Here is a 20,048-nt window from a genome sequence, read left to right on the forward strand (position 1 = left end):
GAATATATTGGAGCACTCTATCTGCATATAAAGCTATTGCCAACCATTTTCTCCAGTCTCAGGAAACTTCTAGCAGCTTGAAAAATGTAGCTATAGTGACCCACGCCTGTATTTTGCATGTATTACGTGAATATTACAGTGACGATTTTTCGCGATCAAGAAAATAATCTAGAATTCGCGAATATATGATGAATATTTGCCCAAATATTGCAAATTTGCATATTACAGGGGCAATATTTGAATTTGTGATATTTTGCAAATATTTGGGCGAATATTCGTCATATATTTGCGAATTCAAGAATTCATGATCTCCAGTCAATATTTTCTTGAAAAGTGAATAGCGGCAAACTGAAATATTGTGATAAAAATTTGCGATACAAAGATTTGCGATTAACACTACTAAGTCAAAGATATTGCAGCCTTTTCATTGTCCCACAAGCAAGAAGCAGTGAGGGATCATGGGTACTGATAAAAAAAAATCTAGATTACAGATTACAAAGATATAGCACTATATTCTAAATATTCGCGAATTCGCGAGTGCCAATATTCGCAATAAAAATTTGCGACTAGAATATTCACGATCAACACTAGTGGTGTTGGGCAACACTGATACTTTGTTCCATTTGGAGCAGTTTGTATGTATAAAACCAATAGTATCACTGCTCAAAGGAGTTCTCTGCTTTTCTTTGGATAGGTCATCAATATCAGATCGGTGGGGGCCCCGACTGCTGTCACCACTGGCAATCAGCTGTAACAAGCTGTATATTCTCCTCACTGTGGCTTGACATTGCAGAGGTGAGCAGCTGTAATTATAGCTTCTCCATCCTATTCACTTCAATGGGACAGTTCTCTTCTATTCAAGTAAATAGAAGTACATGGGGCGGAGCAGCTGCAATTACACCTGCTCACCACTGCGATGTCAATGGTGAGTAGGAAAACAGTGAAGAGAACACATGCTTGTACAAGCGCTGCCTTCTCTTCAAATAGCTGATTGGCGGGTGGTGTCGGGAGTCGGGCCATAGCCAATCTGATATTGATGAGCTAACCACTTTAAGAGCTATTAAAGCTTTGAGAAATTCAACAAAGGAAAATTACCTTGTATTTTTTTCCATCTAAAATTCAGGAAGCCCAACAGAACCACAGTCCATTCTGAACACAGCATAAATGTGGTTTCTGTTAGAACCAGTATTTTGTGCAGCCTGATGAGGCTTCTCTGTGTTACAAACCATAAGCAATTCATAGAAAATGCATATAATGCAAAAAAATCCACACAAATATACAATTTGTAATAATACTGTAATTAGAGATGAGCAAAGTTTGCAAAAAGTACAGTACTCTATATAGCAGATACAATAAAAATCAAAAGTGACAAAGCATATACTTCACCTTGAGAACTTCTTTGTCTGTGGGTAGCGGTTCTGCTAGATTGTCCACATCAATACCAGAGCTGCCCACTGCTACGTAACTGTAAGAGCCACCAGTGTATGGCTGGCTATGCCACTGAGAACGCACCATGCTGATTGGTGGAGGCAGTTCAGGATCCCCTGCATTAAATTAAAATAATCATCTTTTACTTATGTAGATTTCAACCAGTGTTTTAAAGGGGTTGTGCACGTTGAGGTGAACGGGTGGGGGGTTTCAGGCAGTGTCAAACCAGATGTTTACAGTGAGGGAGCGTAGTGGAGCAGCCAAGGTGAAAAGGAGCGAGGAGCTAGTGGTGCCCCGCACTCTTTTCAAATGTGCATAACCCCTTTGAGGTTAAAAATAATCATTTGAGTTAAAAAATATATTTTTTTATATCAGGTCAAGGTAATCATGAGGCTATAGCTATTCTTTTTCTTCTTCAATAATAATTCCTATGTTAAAAATATATTTCATACAAAAAAGAATTGACAGACGTGAACTCTTTTTACCTGTTTCAGATCCTAGTTTTGAAACGTTTTTTTTCACATAGTTACATAGTTAATACGGTTGAAAAAAGACATACGGTAAGTCCATCAAGTTCAACGTTATTCAATCAATTGCTTCCTAATAACTTTTTGGGCTTGATTTACATGGGGCTGCTGCCGCAAGCGGCTGAAGCTATGCCCACCTGACAAGGTCAATAGTCTCAGGATTATGAACGTAAGACTTTATGCACAAAGCCATATGGCCGTTGGCCACCACATGTGAGAGTAGGGTTGGGCTATTTTAAAAATATTCCCACAATAACTATATTAACAAATTTATCACGATAATAATATATATATATATATATATGTTATCACAATAAATACCCATTTAGAAGAAAAAACACTTGGGGCCACAAGGAGATATTATAGTGTATGGGGCGGTAGGGCAAAAAGGAGATATTACTGTAAGGGTGCAACACGGAGACATTATAATGTATGGGGGCAATAAGGAGACATTATACTTTATGTGTCGGGCCACAAGGAGACATTATAATGTATAAGGACAACAAGGAGACATTTTACTGTATCTGGGGTACAAGTTGTCGCCTCCATAGAGTATAATGTTTCCTTGTTGCCCCCTACAGTATAATGCTACCTTGTTGCCCCCATACATTATAATGTCTCCTTGTGGCCGGGCCATACAGTATAATGTCTCATCTTTTGTGGCCTCATTGAAGTGAATAGGTCTACATCTGACCTGCAAAAAATACAGATCAGATGCAGATAAAAAATACATTTGTGTGCATAAGCCCAAAGGCAGAGACACTGACAGAGATAGATTGATGCTTGTTTGGAAAGTCTAGTCCACACTTCCGTTTTAAACGGACGTGCGCTGTCCACATTTTCCACGGACAGCACACGTATCCATTGCTTTAAATGTGTCTGCTCACATTTCAGTATTTTTCTACTGACCGTGGGTCAATAAAAAAAATCAAGGAGACATGCACTATTGAAATCTATGGGTCCGTGAAAAAAACAGACATAACATGGATGGCAACATGGTGCGTCCGCTTTTCACAGAAGACAGACAGAAAATGCTCTTGAAATTAATTTTCAGCTGAGCAACATCCGTGAATTACGGATGATGCACAGAGGGAAAAACCGGACACACAGATCTATCACTGATCCTTCACAGAAATGGAAAAATGTGTTAAGTTCATATAATGGTCAGAAATATTATTATTTCTCATGTACATACGCTGCAGCTTATTTGAAAAAGTACAAAACATGCGTTTTCAACAACATTCCTGCATTTATGGTGCATTTGCTTCCAGCAAAGGGAGAAAACATGGCAGTTTTTTAGTTTTGTTGTGTTTTCCTTTTGCTGGAAGAAAAAACACCATAAACGCATATATGTTGCTGCAAAAAACCTAATGCGTCTTTTTGCTGCACCAAAAAGGGAGGATTGCAGTGACATGTGGCATTAGGATGCTGGCACAGAGCGCAGTTGTGATACAGTTTAAAACTGCATGAAGTTACTGCATCAACAACAGCACAGGGGTGCCTGCGGGGTCGGAGAGGAAGCCCCCTCCCTGTGCAAACACTGTACATTCGCTGCCATCTATTTTTTCTGGGCGCCTCTCCGTTCCCTCGCTGTGGTCCCCGTTAAATTCTCCCGCCCTGTATGCTAATTTTCGCATCGGAACACGGAGGAGGAGACTGCCCTGTTTCTCAATGGGCGTCTCCTTCTCCCTGGCTGTGAGCTGTCCAATCGCAGCGGAGAGCGTCACAGCCAGGGAGAAGGTACGTTTTTTTTCTCCCTGGCTGTGAGGCTCTCCGCTGCGATTGGACAGCCAGGGAGAAGGAGACGTCCATTGAGAAACAGGGCAGTCTCCTCCTCCCTGTACCGATGCAAAAATTAGCATACAGAATGGGAGAATTTAACGGGGGCCACAGCTGGCGAACGAAGCGCCGCTCAGAAAAAATTGTAAGTGCTATTAGATCCCCGCTGTATGCTCTACATACCCCGATACTTAATTTATAAAGTCTGGACCCATGAAAGGTCCTCTTTAAACTCAAGAGCAGAGGTTAGTAAAACAGTTATAGGGAAATTACCTAGCCTGCAAGACATCTTTTTAGAGATAAAAAAGTGTAACTCTGCAATAATGGACCTCTCTCTTCAGGTGGGAAATGTAAAAGAAAATCTAGGACTACTTTGAGCGGATCTGCATAAATATAAGAACAGATTGGAAGAGGCCAAAAAGAGGGTTTCAGATGTAGAGGATTTACTACAGAGAACTGTTAAAGAGAATCCGGGAGGTAAGGAATGAAAACAAAGAAATTAAAACCAAGTTACTTGATATGCAAAACAGATCTAGGAGAACCAATATAAAATGCATTATTTTCCCCGAGGGGGTAGAGGGAAGAGATGGACAGGAGGTGATAAGGCATCCAGACTTTGTAGAACATGCACATTATCCACCAGAGTACCACCCCCTGGAGCAAGGCCCAGGCCACTATTGGTCAAGTTTTTATCTTCGAGGGATAGAGATGAAATCCTCCACAGGGCAAAAAAGAAAGAGAAACTGGATTATAAGGGGACCCCAGTGATGTTATTTCCGGATTATGCGAGAGAGACCCAGAAGGATAGAGGTTGATTCATTGAAATGAAAAAGAAGCTCCGCATGAAGGGGGTTCAATATTCAATGATATTTCCTGCTAAATTAAGAGTGGAATGGAAAGGGAAAACTTGTTTTTTTCACCCCCCTGAAGAGGTGAAAGAATGGATGGGCAAAAATGTACCTTGAGAAACAAGAGTAAGCCGGGAGTCCTGAGGGAGGCAATGCTAGGTTAAGAGAGCCAGGGACTGATTGTCTCATGGGTCAAATGGTAAGGGTTTGGGGCAGGGATGGGTTAGGGGTGGTTTTATTTCTTTTTTCCTCCCTCCTTGGAGCTGTACACTTATTTTTTTTTCTCGCGCGCTCTCTCCTCCTTCCTGGTTTCCTGTTCAACCCTACCAATGCGATCAGGGTTACCTTTAACTGCGGGCTGGAGCATCCTATTCTATTATGGCTACTAATATAAGATGCAAATAGTTTATTGGAATATTAAGGGTCTAGGAACTGGGGTCAAAAGAATTACAGTGTTCAATGTGATAAACAAACAGTTGCCAGCAATTATATGTCTCCAAGAAATGCATCTGACTAGAGAAAATACCAAAGCCTTGGAGAAGCCTTGGGTACAACAAGCATTTCACTCGGTATTTTCTACATATTCCAGGGGAGTTAGTATTTTGATCCATAGTGATATAGAGGTCACTGTGAAGGGGACATTACTGGATAGAGAGGGGCGATTTGTGATTTTGGATTGTATCTTCAACAATAAACCCTGGATAATGCGAGTGCATATATTCCACCTCCCTTTGCAGTGGAGGTATTTTTGAAACTTCATGAATATTCAATGTATAGAAGGGATCGGGCACATTTGTTAGTGGGGGATTTCAATATGGTTATGGATGAGGGTGTAGATAGGTATAGAATAGGATCAACAAGGATTCCACATTTGAAGTCTAGATTTAAAAAAATTATGCAAGAATTAGATTGGGTGGATATATGGAGGTTGTTAAACCCTAGTGCAAGGAAATTTTCTTGCTTTTCTAAAACACATAAAGTATTCTCACGGATTGATATGGCTATAGTTAATAGAATCGCAATTTACAAGATTGTAAAAATTAAATATGCACAGCGAGGAGTTTCGGATCACTGTCCAAACTAATGAAATATTATAGAGATAAGGTTTTTAAATGTCATAAATGTCATACATCACTGTGCATTGCAGCAACATGCATAGCTAGTCTTTTCTGGTGGTGAAACAGTTACTGTGCATCAGTATGACAGGGAGGTCTCATACAGTATATGGACATATGCATTATCGAGCTGGCCACCTACAGTCTTAGCTCATTCCTATCTAAAAAAGAAAAGAAAAAGCATACAACAGGCTTTAGCAAAGGAAAGAAAGGAAAAAAAACTAAGGAAACAAACACTGCGCCCCCTGCAGGAGCTGTTTCCCAATGACTCTTTTGTGGAACAAAAGAAGGACATAGAGGCAGTGCCAATAAAGTAGTGGAGAAAAAAAAGGTTCTTTTAATCCATGTGTGCAAACTTATGCTTTTGAATCACTTCTGTTAGCTGCAGAATGACTGTGTGTCACTATTAGGCTCAGTTCACACTTATTTGGTCAGTTTCGGGTCAAAATCAGTAGTCAGTATTTTGAGTCAATATAGTAGCCCAGTCACAGAGTGGTGAGGATGTCAACAGCATGAGGGGTCAACATAGTGGCCCAGTCACAGAGTGGTGAGGTTGGCAACAGCATGAAAAGTCAACATAGTGGCCAGTCACAGAGTGGTGAGGTGTCAACAGCATGAGGGGTCAACATAGTGGCCCAGTCACAAAGTGGTGAAATTGGCAACAGCATGAGGAGTTAATAAAGTGGCCCAGTCACAGAGCGGTGAAGGTGGCAACAGCATGAGGAGTCAACATAGTGGCCCAGTCACAGAGTGGCGAGGGTGGCAACAGCATGAGGAGTCAACATAGTGGCCAGTCACAGAGTGGTGAGGTGTCAACAGCATGAGGGGTCAACATAGTGGCCCAGTCACAAAGTGATGAAATTGGCAACAGCATGAGGAGTTAATAAAGTGGCCCAGTCACAGAGCGGCGAGGGTGGCAACAGCATGAGGAGTCAACATAGTGGCCCAGTCACAGAGTGGTGAGGATGTCAACAGCATGAGGAGTCAACATAGTGGCCCAGTCACAGAGTGGTAAGGATGTCAACAGCATGAGGGGTCAACAAAATGGCCCAGTCACAGAGTGACGAGGGTGGCAACAGCATGAGGAGTCAACATATTGGCCCAGTCACAGAGTGGTGAGGATGTCAACAGCATGAGGGATCAACATAGTGGCCCATTCACAGAGTGGTGAAAATGGCAACAACATGAGGAGTCAACAATAGTGGCCGAGTCACAGAGTGGCGAGGGTGGCAACAGCATGAGGAGTCAACAATAGTGGCCCAGTTACAGAGTGGTAAGGGTGGCAACAGCATTGGGAGTCAACATAGTGGCCCAGTTACAGAGTGGTGAGGATGGCAACAGCATGAAGGGTCAACATAGTGACCCAGTCACAGAGTGGTGAGGGTGTCAACAGCATGAGGTGTCAACAATAGTGGCCCATTCACAGAGTGGTGAGGATGGCAGCAGCATGAGGGGTCAACCTAGTGACCCCGTCAAGGAGTGGGGAGGGTGGCAACAGCATGAGGAGTCAGCATAGTGGCCCAGTCACAGAGTAGTGAGGATGGCAACAGCATGAAAAGTCAACAATAGTGGCCCAGTCACAGAGTGGCGAGGGTGGCAACAGCATGAGGAGTCAACATAGTGGCCCAGTCACAGAGTGGTGAGGATGGCAACAGCATGAAAAGTCAACATAGTGGCCCAGTCACAGTGGCGAGGGTGGCAACAGCATGAGGAGTCAACATAGCGGCCAGCCACAGAGTGGTGAGGATGGCAACAGCATGAAAAGTCAACATAGTGGCCCAGTCACAGAGTGGAGAGGGTGACAACAGCATGAGGAGTCAACATAGTGGCCCAGTCACAGAGTGGATAGGTTGGCAACAGCATGAGGAGTCAACATAGTGGCCCAGTCACAGAGTGGTGAGGATGTCAACATAGTGGTCCAGTCACAGAGTGGTGAAAATGGCAACAGCATGAGGAGTCAACAATAGTGGCCCAGTCACAGAGTGGTGAGGATGTCAACAGCATGAGGGGTCAACAAAATGGCCCAGTCACAGAGTGGTGAAAATGGCAACAGCATGAGGAGTCAACAATAGTGGCCGAGTCACAGAGTGGCGAGGGTGGCAACAGCATGAGGAGTCAACATAGTGGCCCAGTCACAGAGTGGTGAGGATGTCAACATAGTGGTCCAGTCACAGAGTGGTGAAAATGGCAACAGCATGAGGAGTCAACAATAGCGGCCCAGACACAGAGTGGTGAGGATATCAACAGCATGAGGGATCAACATAGTGGCCCATTCACAGAGTGGTGAAAATGGCAACAACATGAGGAGTCAACAATAGTGGCCTAGTCACAAAGTGGCGAGGGCAGCAACAGCATGAGGAGTCAACGATAGTGGCCCAGTCAAAAAGTGTGAGGGTGGCAAAAGCATGAAAAGTCAACATAGTGGCCTAGTCACAGACTAGTGAGGGTGACAACAGATTGAGGATGCAACATAGTGGCCCAGTCACAGAGTGGAGAGGTTGGCAACAGCATGAGGAGTCAACATAGTGGCCAGTCACAGAGTGGTGAGGTGTCAAAGCATGAGGGGTCAACATAGTGGTCCAGTCACAGAGTGGTGAAAATGGCAACAACATGAGGAGTCAACAATAGTGGCCTAGTCACAAAGTGGCGAGGGCAGCAACAGCATGAGGAGTCAACGATAGTGGCCCAGTCAAAAAGTGTGAGGGTGGCAAAAGCATGAAAAGTCAACATAGTGGCCTAGTCACAGACTAGTGAGGGTGGCAACAGATTGAGGATGCAACATAGTGGCCCAGTCACAGAGTGGAGAGGTTGGCAACAGCATGAGGAGTCAACATAGTGGCCAGTCACAGAGTGGTGAGGTGTCAAAGCATGAGGGGTCAACATAGTGGTCCAGTCACAGAGTGGTGAGGATGGCAACAGCATGAAAAGTCAACATAGTGGCCCAGTCACAGAGTGGAGAGGTTGGCAACAGCATGATGATTCAACATATTGGCCCAGTCACAGAGTGGTGAGGATGTCAACAGCATGAGGGATCAACATAGTGGCCCATTCACTGTATGGTGAAAATGGCAACAGCATGAGGAGTCAACAATAGTGGCCCAGTCACAAAGTGGCGAGGGTGGCAACATCATGAGGAGTCAACAATAGTGGCCTAGTCACAGAGTGGCGAGGGTGGCAACAGCTTGAGGAGTCAACATAGTGGCCCAGTCACAGAGTGATGAGGATGGCAACAGCATGAAAAGTCAACATAGTGGCCCAGTCACAGAGCAGAGAGGTTGGCAACAGCATGATGATTCGACATATCATATTGGCCCAGTCACAGAGTGGTGAGGATGTCAACAGCATGAGGGATCAACATAGTGGCCCATTCACAGAGTGGTGAAAATGGCAACAACATGAGGAGTCATCAATAGTGGCCAGTCACAAAGTGACGAGGGTGGCAACAGCATGAGGAGTCAAAGATAGTGGCCCAGTCAAAAAGTGTGAGGGTGGCAACAGCATGAAAAGTCAACATAGTGGCCCAGTCACAGAGTGGTGAGGATGGCAACAGCATGAGGAATTAACATAGTGGCCCAGTCACAGAGTGAAGAGGGTGGCAACAGCATGAAGAGTTAACATAGTGGCCCAGTTACAGAGTGGTAAGGGTGGCAACAGCATGAGGAGTCAACATAGTGGTCCAGTCACAGAGTGGTGAGGATGGCAACAGCATGAGGGGTCAACATAGTGACCCAGTCACAGAGTGGTGAGGGTGGCAACAGCAGGAGGGGTCAACATAGTGGCCCAGTTACAGAATGGAGAGGGTGGCAACAGTATGAGAAATCAACATAGTGGCCCAGTCACAGAGTGGGGAGGGGGCAACAGCAGTGGCAGTAACTGCACAAGATGGTGACAGTAGTAGAACATGGCAGCAGAGGCAGCAGGTGTTTGGCATCAGGCAGGTGGCATATTTCACAATATTCTGCTGTGGCAGCACACTGCAGTCAGAATATTACTGCCAGAATGATCTAGTCTGATGCATCAAGCACTGGTGTGTGGAAATCCTGGCTGATAGAAGCCTGATTCATCTTTATAAAGGTTAATCTCTCTACATTCTTTGTTGAAAGGCGAGTTCTCTTTCGGGTAACTATGTCACCGGCCACACTAAACACCCGATCTGATGCCACACTACTGGCCAGGAAGGAAAGGTAGCCCAGGGCAAACTTGGCCAGTTGTGGCCACAATTCTAGTTTGACTGCCCAGTAGTCAAAGGGATCTTGGATCTGGGGTGACAGGGTGCAATACAAGTATGCCACCTCCTGCTGGTTCGGGTTCTGCTCCATGTCCTGCTGCTGTCACTACACAAGTACTCAGCATGCATCTGGCCATTTTCGCAAGGGACCCGGAGGGACTCCCAGGTTCTATCTCCACTGCATAGTGCAACGATCTTCCTCATCTCCCTCCAGCTCCTCCTGCTCCTCCTCCTGTTCCTCTCCTGTCGCTTGGGCACATAAACCACATATTTCTTATACAATTTCTGGTGTTAATGTCCTGCTCCTTATCCACATTCTCCTCCTCTGCCATTTCAGCCCCCACAGGGCTCGGGTGGCCATGAGATGTAGGAACCAGTAATTACATCATTCATCCCGTAGTCCTGGCGACTGACAAATAAAGTGGCCTCCTAAAAGGGCCTGAGCAAAAGCCAGGTGTTACGCATGGCTGCCACTCCTGTCCGCCTGCATCATCAAGAAATCGTTTATGGCCTTCCTCTGCTAATATAGTTGGTCCAACATGTAGAGGGTGGAGTTCCAACATGTGGAAACGTCACATATGAGGCAATGTACGGGAACACCATTCTTCCTTTGCAGCTCTAGGAGAGTGTGTATTGCACGGTTTCCTGGCCATTTTCAGGACATCCTTCAGTTGGGAGGAAGACTTCAGGAACCGAGTTACAACCATATTAAAGATGTGCGCCATACAGGGCGCATGGGTCAGCCCTCCTTGACGCAGCGCCAAAAGAATGTTCTTTTTGTTATCAGTGACCATGGTTCCGATCTTCAGTTGGCGAGGAGACAACCAGGATTCAATTTCTTGATGAAGGACGTGGAGCAGTGACTCTGTTCCCCCAGATTGGCCATGTGCAGGACAGCGTGACACCGCCATGCTCTGCATAGGTGGTATGCTGGAGGACCACTCAGAACTGTGCCTACAGTGGAAGCTGAGGACAAGGTGGAGGATGAGGAGGCAGAGGAGGACATTGGCATCGGAATCATAGCATGAGAGCGCAGAGGCAGCATTGCCGTCACGCTGACATCCTCCAGCAACTTGATAAAAAAATTCCCACACCGGCGAGTATGCCATTTTCCCCCCACCACTCCTTGATGACTGCCTGCGCTGCTTCTATGAAGTCGTGAACTGCTAGTTGTTTCCAGACAGGTAGGCTCCTGAGTAGAAGACGGTCTACCCCGGGCACGTTTGGCTCCAGATCTCACACTGCTGCCACCATGCTGGCTCACAGCCACGTTTGCACCTTGCTGTCTCAGCGGCATGCTGCGACCCTGCCACTGTCCCACAGAAAAACTGCCACCCCCTGATGATGATGAAGCCCCCTCTTCACTCGCCTCCCATGTGCGATCAGCTACATCATCATCCACTACTGTCTGCTTGTCACTTATTTTATACAAAAATTTGTTTTCGCAAACAGTCGGTTGCTGCTGTGTATAGGGTTCCCACCCCGGGTAGTATATTTACAAAGATCACAGCAGATACGTAGGATATTCTTTGTGTTTTTCTTTTTCTTTTTTTTGTTTCAAAATAAAGTATGGTAACATACGGCAGTACGTGTGTAAACGTTTTCGGCTATGCAAAGCCTTCCTCAGACACTGTGCCGCAGTGTGACGTGGATATGGTGAAAAGAGGGTGATGGTTGTGCCAACAGAAACGGAGCTATGCTCCAAATACACCAAAGTTGGGTCCAAAGACCCAACTTTGGTGTATTTGAAGCATAGCTCCGTTTCTATTGGCACAACCATCACCCTCTTTTCACCATATCCACGTCACACTGCGGCACAGTGTCTGAGGAAGGCTTTGCATAGCCGAAAACGTTTACACACGTACTGCCGTATGTTACCATACTTTATTTTGAAACAAAAAAAAGAAAAAGAAAAACACAAAGAATATCCTACTTATCTGCTGTGATCTTTGTAAATATGCTTGTCACTTATGTCACCCTCAGAAGAATTAGACAGGTTATTCACCCCAATTTGAGAATCAAGGCATAATATAATTGTTTATCTATTAAGCAAGGTGGCTATTCCAATAACAGTAGAATTAGACAGGTTATTCACCCTAATTTGAGATACAAGGTGTAATGGAATTGTTTATCTATTACACAAGATGGACACCCCAATAACAGTAGTACTAGATGGGTTATTCAGCCCAATTTGAAAATCAAGGCCTAATAGAATTGTTTATCTATTAAACAAGGTGAAGACCGTTCAATTAGAAAGCTCTGTGCCCTGAACAGGGATTGATGCAAACTGTGCTGTCTCCTAAGGATCCCTTCAGCTTCAGATTACAGTCCCTGCACTATCCCTGGCCTGTCCCTGCAGTCACTCTACGCTCTACCTAGACTCTCCCTACAGTGCCTGAAAACTCTCCCTACGATCTCCCTACATTGTCACTCTCCAATATTCTACCATTAAAGGCTTTCTTGAACACTGTCCCTAGCGCTTTTCACATCTCCCCCTATGCTCAACACACAGTGAAATGGAGGAGACCGCACGGGATGAGGATTTTAAAGGGCTGTGACATCACGGGGGCTGGCTAGTCGTGGATTGGCTGTCTGTGCGGCATAATGGGTAATCTCATGTTCCCGTGCTTCTTACTTTCACTTTGCAAACATGTGAAGCCGCAATTGTAGGAATAAACTGATTCGTTACCATGAAGCACGAGGAAATTCATATTCGTTGCGAATCAAATTTTTCCTAAACTTCGGATCGAATTCGACTTCCGATGCTTTGCTTCACTCAACACTAATTTTAGTGTATATTATCCATTAAGGTCTTTCAAACTGGCCATTCTCAGTGACACCATTCAACATTCTGTCATCCACAAACAATCTTTCTTTACATGAAAGATATTTCGTCCAACTTCATTTGCCTGGTGAAATTTAACTATGCACAATAAATTGTTTTGGTCGAAATTATCATTTTAATTTTTTTTTTTTTAAATACATTTTATAATAATGAGTATGGGTATATTTACTAGTTCACTAGCACATTTGTGTGCATGTTCATATGTTAATGTTGGGCTGCAGGGGGTATTAATGCGATTGTCCAGGCTTTACTAATGATAGACTGTCAATAGCTGATCCGACACCCTTAAGGCTGGGTTCAGACCTGAGCGTCTTTGATATGCGCGTTCAACGCGCGTTTTTTGCAATAGTAAACGCGCGTTTGACGCGCATTTGTGTGATTGACTGCAATGTCCTATGGCCACAAACGCGCGTCAAAACGCCCCAAAGAAGCTCAAGTACTTGTTTGAGCGTAGGGCGTTTTACAGCGCGTTTTTCAGCGCTGTAAAACGCTCAAGTGAGAACCAGGGCCATAGGGAAGCATTGGTTTTCATGTGTTGAGCGTTTTACAGCGCGTTTGAACGCGCTGTAAAACGCTCAAGTGTGAACCCAGCCTAACAATCAGCTGTCCAGTTAAAGCTCTGTCACGGGAAGTCAGCATCACAACTACGAGGTTGACAGAGCTGTGTAGATCCGAAGGCAACTTTCTTGGGGATAGGCCATCACTTGGTAAAATCCAGACAACCTCTTTAAGGTAATAAAGACCATTAAATGAGTATAAGGGAGTTTGCCCATCTGTACCACCCTTTCTATATGACTTATGTGGGAAATATGGAACTACCCTATTTGAGCCAGGAAATTCCAGGAAAGGCCTGTTAGGTTCCATTCAGACGTCTGTTAACCACTTCAGCCACCCTACCTTAAACACCCTTAATGACCAGGCCACTTTTTACACTTCTGACCTACACTACTTTCACCGTTTATTGCTCGGTCATGCAACTTACCACTAATAGAGCTTTCATTTGGTGGTATTTCATTGCTGCTGACATTTTAACTTTTTTTGTTATTAATCGAAATTTAACGATTTTTTTTGCAAAAAAATTAAATTTTTCCCTTTCAGTTGTAAAATTTTGCAAAAAAAAACGACATCCATATATAAATTTTTCTCTAAATTTATTGTTCTACATGTCTTTGATAAAAAAAAATGTTTGGGTAAAAAAAAAATGGTTTGGGTAAAAGTTATAGCGTTTACAAACTATGGTACAAAAATGTGAATTTCCGCTTTTTGAAGCAGCTCTGACTTTCTGAGCACCTGTCATGTTTCCTGAGGTTCTACAATGCCCAGACAGTAGAAAAACCCCACAAATGACCCCATTTCGGAAAGTAGACACCCTAAGGTATTCGCTGATGGGCATAGTGAGTTCATAGAACTTTTTATTTTTTGTCACAAGTTAGCGGAAAATTATGATTTTTTTTTTCTTTTTTTTTTTCTTACAAAGTCTCATATTCCACTAACTTTTGACAAAAAATAAAAACTTCCATGAACTCACTATGCCCATCACGAAATACCTTGGGTTGTCTTCTTTCCAAAATGGGGTCACTTGTGGGGTAGTTATACTGCCCTGGCATTTTAGGGGCCCAAATGTGTGCGAAGTAGTTTGAAATCAAAATCTGTAAAAAATGGCCGGTGAAATCCGAAAGGTGCTCTTTGGAATGTGGGCCCCTTTGCCCACCTAGGCTGCAAAAAAGTGTCACACATGTGGTATCGCCGTACTCAGGAGAAGTTGGGCAATGTGTTTTGGGGTGTCATTTTACATATACCCATGCTGGGTGAGAGAAATATCTCGGTCAAATGCCAACTTTGTATAAAAAAATGGGAAAAGTTGTCTTTTGCCAAGATATTTCTCTTACCCAGCATGGGTATATGTAAAAAGACACCCCAAAACACATTGCCCAACTTCTCCTGAGTACGGTGACACCAGATGTGTGACACTTTTTTGCAGCCTAGGTGGGCAAAGGGGCCCATATTCCAAAGAGCACCTTTCGGATTTCACCGGCCATTTTTTACAGATTTTGATTTCAAACCACTTCTCACGCATTCGGGCCCCTAAAATGCCAGGGCAGTATAACTACCCCACAAGTGACCCCATTTTGGAAAGAAGACACCCCCAGGTATTTCGTGATGGGCATAGTGAGTTCATGGAAGTTTTTATTTTTTGTCACAAGTTAGTGGAATATGAGACTTTGTAAGAAAAGAAAAAAAAAATCATCATTTTCCGCTAACTTGTGACAAAAAATAAAAAATTCTAGGAACTCGCCATGCCCCTCACGGAATACCTTGGGGTGTCTTCTTTCCAAAATGGGGTCACTTGTGGGTTAGTTATACTGCCCTGGCATTCTAGGGGCCCTAATGTGTGGTAAGTAGGTAAATGACCTGTGAAATCCTAAAGGTGCTCTTTGGAATGTGGGCCCCTTTGCCCACCTAGGCTGCAAAAAAGTGTCACACATGTGGTATCGCCGTATTCAGGAGAAGTTGGGCAATGTGTTTTGGGGTGTCTTTTACATATATTCATGCTGGGTGAGAGAAATATCTTGGCAAAAGACAACTTTTCCCATTTTTTATACAAAGTTGGCATTTGACCAAGATATTTATCTCACCCAGCATGGGTATATGTAAAATGACACCCCAAAACACATTGCCCAACTTCTCCTGAGTACGGCAATACCAGATGTGTGACACTTTTTTGCAGCCTAGATGCGCAAAGGGGCCCACATTCCTTTTATGAGGGCATTTTTAGACATTTGGATCCCAGACTTCTTCTCACGCTTTAGGGCCCCTAAAATGCCAGGGCAGTATAAATACCCCACATGTGACCCCATTTTGGAAAGAAGACACCCCAAGGTATTCAATGAGGGGCATGGCGAGTTCATAGAATTTTTAATTTTTTTTGCACAAGTTAGCGGAAATTGATTATTTATTTATTTTTTCTCACAAAGTCTCCCTTTCCGCTAACTTGGGACAAAAATTTCAATCTTTCATGGACTCAATATGCCCCTCACGGAATACCTTGGGGTGTCTTCTTTCCGAAATGGGGTCACATGTGGGGTATTTATACTGCCCTGGCATTCTAGGGGCCCTAAAGCGTGAGAAGAAGTCTGGAATATAAATGTCTAAAAAATTTTACGCATTTGGATTCCGTGAGGGGTATGATGAGTTCATGTGAGATTTTATTTTTTGACACAAGTTAGTGGAATATGAGACTTTGTAAGAAAAAAAAAAAATTATTTCCGCTAACTTGGGCCAAAAAAATGTCTGAATGGAGCCTTACAGGGGGGTGATAAAATGACAGGGGGGTGATCAGGGAGTCTATATGGGGTGATCACCCCCCTGTCATGGATTACCCCCCTATAAGGCTCCATTCAGATGTCCGTATGTGTTTTGCGGATCCGATCCATGTATCCGTGGATCCGTAAAAAACATACGGACATCTGAATGCAGCCTTACAGGGGGGTGATCAATGACAGGGGGGTGATCAATGACAGGGGGGTGATCAATGACAGGGGGGTGATCAGGGAGTCTATATGGGGTGATCACCCCCCTGTCATTGATCACCCCCCTGTAAGGCTCCATTCAGATGTCCGTATGTGTTTTGCAGATCCGATCCATGTATCCGTGGATCCGTAAAAAACATACGGACATCTGAATGCAGCCTTACAGGGGGGTGATCAATGACAGGGGGGTGATCAGGGAGTCTATATGGAGTGATCACCCCCATGTCATTGATCACCCCCCTGTAAGGCTCCATTCAGATGTCCGTATGTGTTTTGCGGATCCGATCCATGTATCCGTGGATCTGTAAAAAACATACGGACATCTGAATGGAGCCTTACAGGGGGGTGATCAATGACAGAGGGGTGATCAGGGAGTCTATATGGGGTGATCAACCCCTGTCATTGATCACCCCCCTGTAAGGCTCCATTCAGACGTCCGTATGTGTTTTGCGGATCCGATCCATGTATCAGTGGATCCGTAAAAATCATACGGATGTCTGAATGGAGCCTTACAAGGGGGTGATCAATGACAGGGGGGTGATCAATGACAGGGGGGTGATCAGGGAGTCTATATGGGGTGATCAGGGGTGATCAGGGTTTAATTAGGGGTTAATAAGTGACAGGGGGGGGTGTAGTGTAGTGTGGTGATTGGTGCAACTTTACAGAGCTGCCTGTGTCCTCTGGTGGTCGATCCAAACAAAACGGACCACCAGAGGACCAGGTAGCAGGTATATTAGATGCTGTTATCAAAACAGCGTCTAATATACATGTTAGGGGTTAAAAAAATCGCATCTCCAGCCTGCCAGCGAACGATCGTCCCTGGCAGGCTGGAGATCCACTCGCTTACCTTCCGATCCTGTGAATGCGCGCGCCTGTGTGCGCGCGTTGACAGGAAATCTCGCGTGTCGCGAGATGATGCATATATGCGTGACTCTGCGCAGGGCTGCCGCCTGCGGAACGCGATCCTGCGTTAGGCGGTCCGGAGGCGGTTAAATGTGTCCGGATCCGTTCCACAATTATGTGGAATGGGTGCGGACCCATTCATTTTCAACGGGGCCGGAAAACATGCGGACAGCACACAGTGTGCTGTCCGCATTTCCGGTCCGCGACCCCGAACTTTCGGTCCGTGGCTCCGGAAAAAATAGAGCATGTCCTATTCTATTCCGCTACGGACAAGAATAGGAATTATCTATTAAGTGCCGGTGATGTGCGGCGTCAGTGTTTTGTGGTCCGCAATTTGCGGACCGCAAAACACTACGGATGTCTGAATGGACCCTTTGGCCCCTTTCACACGAGCGAGTATTCCGCGCGGATGCGATGCGGGAGGTGAACTGAATACCGACCCATTCATCCGCACTGAATACCGACCCATTCATTTCTATGGAGCTGTTCACATGAGCGGTGATTTTCACGCATCACTTGTGCGTTGCGTGAAAATCGCAGCATGCTCCTCTTTGTGCGTTTTTCACGTAACGCAGGCCCCATAGAAATGAATGGGGTTGCGTGAAAATCGCAAGCATCCGCAAGCAAGTGCGGATGCGGTGCGATTTTCACGCACGGTTGCTAGGAGACGATCGGGATGGGGACCCGATCATTATTATTTTCCCTTAAAACATGGTTATAAGGGAAAATAATAGCATTCTGAATACAGAATGCATAGTAAAACATCGCTGGAGGGGTTAAAAAAAAAAAATCAAATTTTTTTTAACTCACCTTAGTCCACTTGTTCGCGTAGCCCTGCATCTCCTTCAGGCTTCATCTGATCTCTGTGCAGCAACAGGACCTTTGGTGACGTCATTCCGGTCATCACATGATCCATCACCATGGTAAAAGATCATGTGATGGATCATGTGATGACCAGAATGACGTCACCAAAGGTCCTGTTGCTGCACAGAGATCAGATGAAGCCAGAAGGAGATGCCGGGCCACGAACAAGTGGACTAAGGTGAGTTAAAAATTATTATTATTTTTTTTAACCCCTCCAGCGATGTTTTACTATGCATTCTGTATTCATAATGCTATTATTTTCCCTTATAACCATGTTATAAGGGAAAATAATACTATTTAAAGAACACCGATCCCAAGCCCGAACTTCTGTGAAGAAGTTCGGGTTTGGGTACCAAACACGCGCGATTTTTCTCACGCGAGTGCAAAACTCATTACAATGTTTTGCACTCATGCGGAAAAATTGCGGGTGTTCCCGTAACGCACCCGCACATTTTCCCGCAACGCCCGTGTGAAAGAGGCCTTAAGGTGAATAATAAGATATTTTCTTTTCATCCATTCATCCAAATAACTTTTCATCCATTCCAACTTTTTTATTTATTTTTTTTATCTCTCTTCATATACCAAGATTTTTTTTTTTTAAACCTACAAAAGATGATGTAATTAAAAGAAACCCGTCAAAAAAAGAAAAGGAGAGATTTATGAAACTTTGTGGAAAGGAAAACTATCTTGGTTACCCATAACAACCATTCAGATTCCACCTTTCATTTTCCAAAGGAGTTCTGAAAAATGAAAAGTAGAATCTGATTGGTTAATATGGGCAGCTAATCCAGTTTTCATGTACAGTACAGCAGTTTTGATAAATCTCTCCTATAATAGAGTATTTAGAGTCATGTATTGTCATTTACCGGTGAATTTTCTGAAAAGATCAGTCATTGCCGATAAAATTTCTTCATCTGTTAGTGTTTCCATATATTCAGACTGCTCTCCAGCCATGAATCCACAGAGCACATGCCCCATCCTGCCAGAACAAAACATATCAGAACATTATATTCTACCCACATTTTCCCCAAAAAATGGAAAAGCTTGAGGTTACACCATGACAATTCATTTTCCTCAGCAATTCTTCCTCAAACCATCCTTCCTCAAATATAGGACATGTTCCTATTATGCATTTATGCTGTTTGGTGGCAGGGACTTGTAGTCCACGTTCAGGAGTCTCTTTGCACTCTTTAGGAACCTTTAAATGCTAATAAAAAGGCTCAGTAAAACTATTAAAGAGGTATTCCAATCTTAGCCATTCATGGATGGGAAGAAAATACACATAGGGGGTCATTTATTATACTGAAATACGCCTATATTAGGCGTATTTCAGGTGCAGATGGCGGTGCAACTATCTGCAACTTTTCCCATGCTCACGCCAGGCCTAAAATTGTGGGCGCAGGCGGAGCCCGTCCCATTTACCATTTTCTACATCTGATTTAGGACTCATGCACATGACTCTATGTATTTTGCGGTCCGCAAAAAATTTGGATGACATCCTTGTGCATTCCGTATTTTGCAAAACGGAACAGCTGGCCCTTCATAGAACAGCACTATCCTTGTCCATCATGCGGACAATAATAGGACATGTTCTATTTTTTGGGCGGTACGGAAATACGGACATAAGGAAACGGAATACACACGGAGTAACTTCCATTTTTTTTGCGGACCCATTGGAATGAATGGTTCCGCATACAGTCCGCAAAAAAACCCGGAACGGACATGTTCTAAATGTAAGCTAGAAAGTGGTCTTACATTTAGACCAAAGTTATGTAAACGCCTCAGCCTCTTCATAACTTTGGCGGATCCTCTGCCGGCTAGGGGGCTTTATTAAGACCGGCGTCTAAAACACTGGTCTTAATAAATGTACCTCATAGTATGCAGCAGCCAAAGTTAGCGATAGTTACAGAGACATGTGAGCTGGCTGTGCTAATATAGGCATATTTCAGGTTTATAAACGACCCCCATTGTTTCTATAACT

At 44.2% G+C, this 20,048-nt stretch overlaps 1 protein-coding gene across 1 annotated transcript in view; it reads right to left on the reverse strand.

Moving 5' to 3' along the window:
- LOC121003667 (peroxisomal N(1)-acetyl-spermine/spermidine oxidase-like) overlaps nucleotides 1–20,048 on the reverse strand; it is a 130,076-nt gene that overhangs the window by 5,833 nt on the left and 104,195 nt on the right. The window contains exons 5-6 of the mRNA XM_040435533.1: nucleotides 18,934–19,046; nucleotides 1,387–1,544 (exon numbers count right to left, since the gene is read on the reverse strand). Coding sequence (XP_040291467.1) covers nucleotides 1,387–1,544; nucleotides 18,934–19,046 — 271 coding nt within the window. The remainder of the gene's footprint in view (nucleotides 1–1,386; nucleotides 1,545–18,933; nucleotides 19,047–20,048) is intronic.

This window comes from Bufo bufo, chromosome 6, assembly GCF_905171765.1.
Source record: "Bufo bufo chromosome 6, aBufBuf1.1, whole genome shotgun sequence".
NCBI lineage: Eukaryota > Metazoa > Chordata > Amphibia > Anura > Bufonidae > Bufo > Bufo bufo.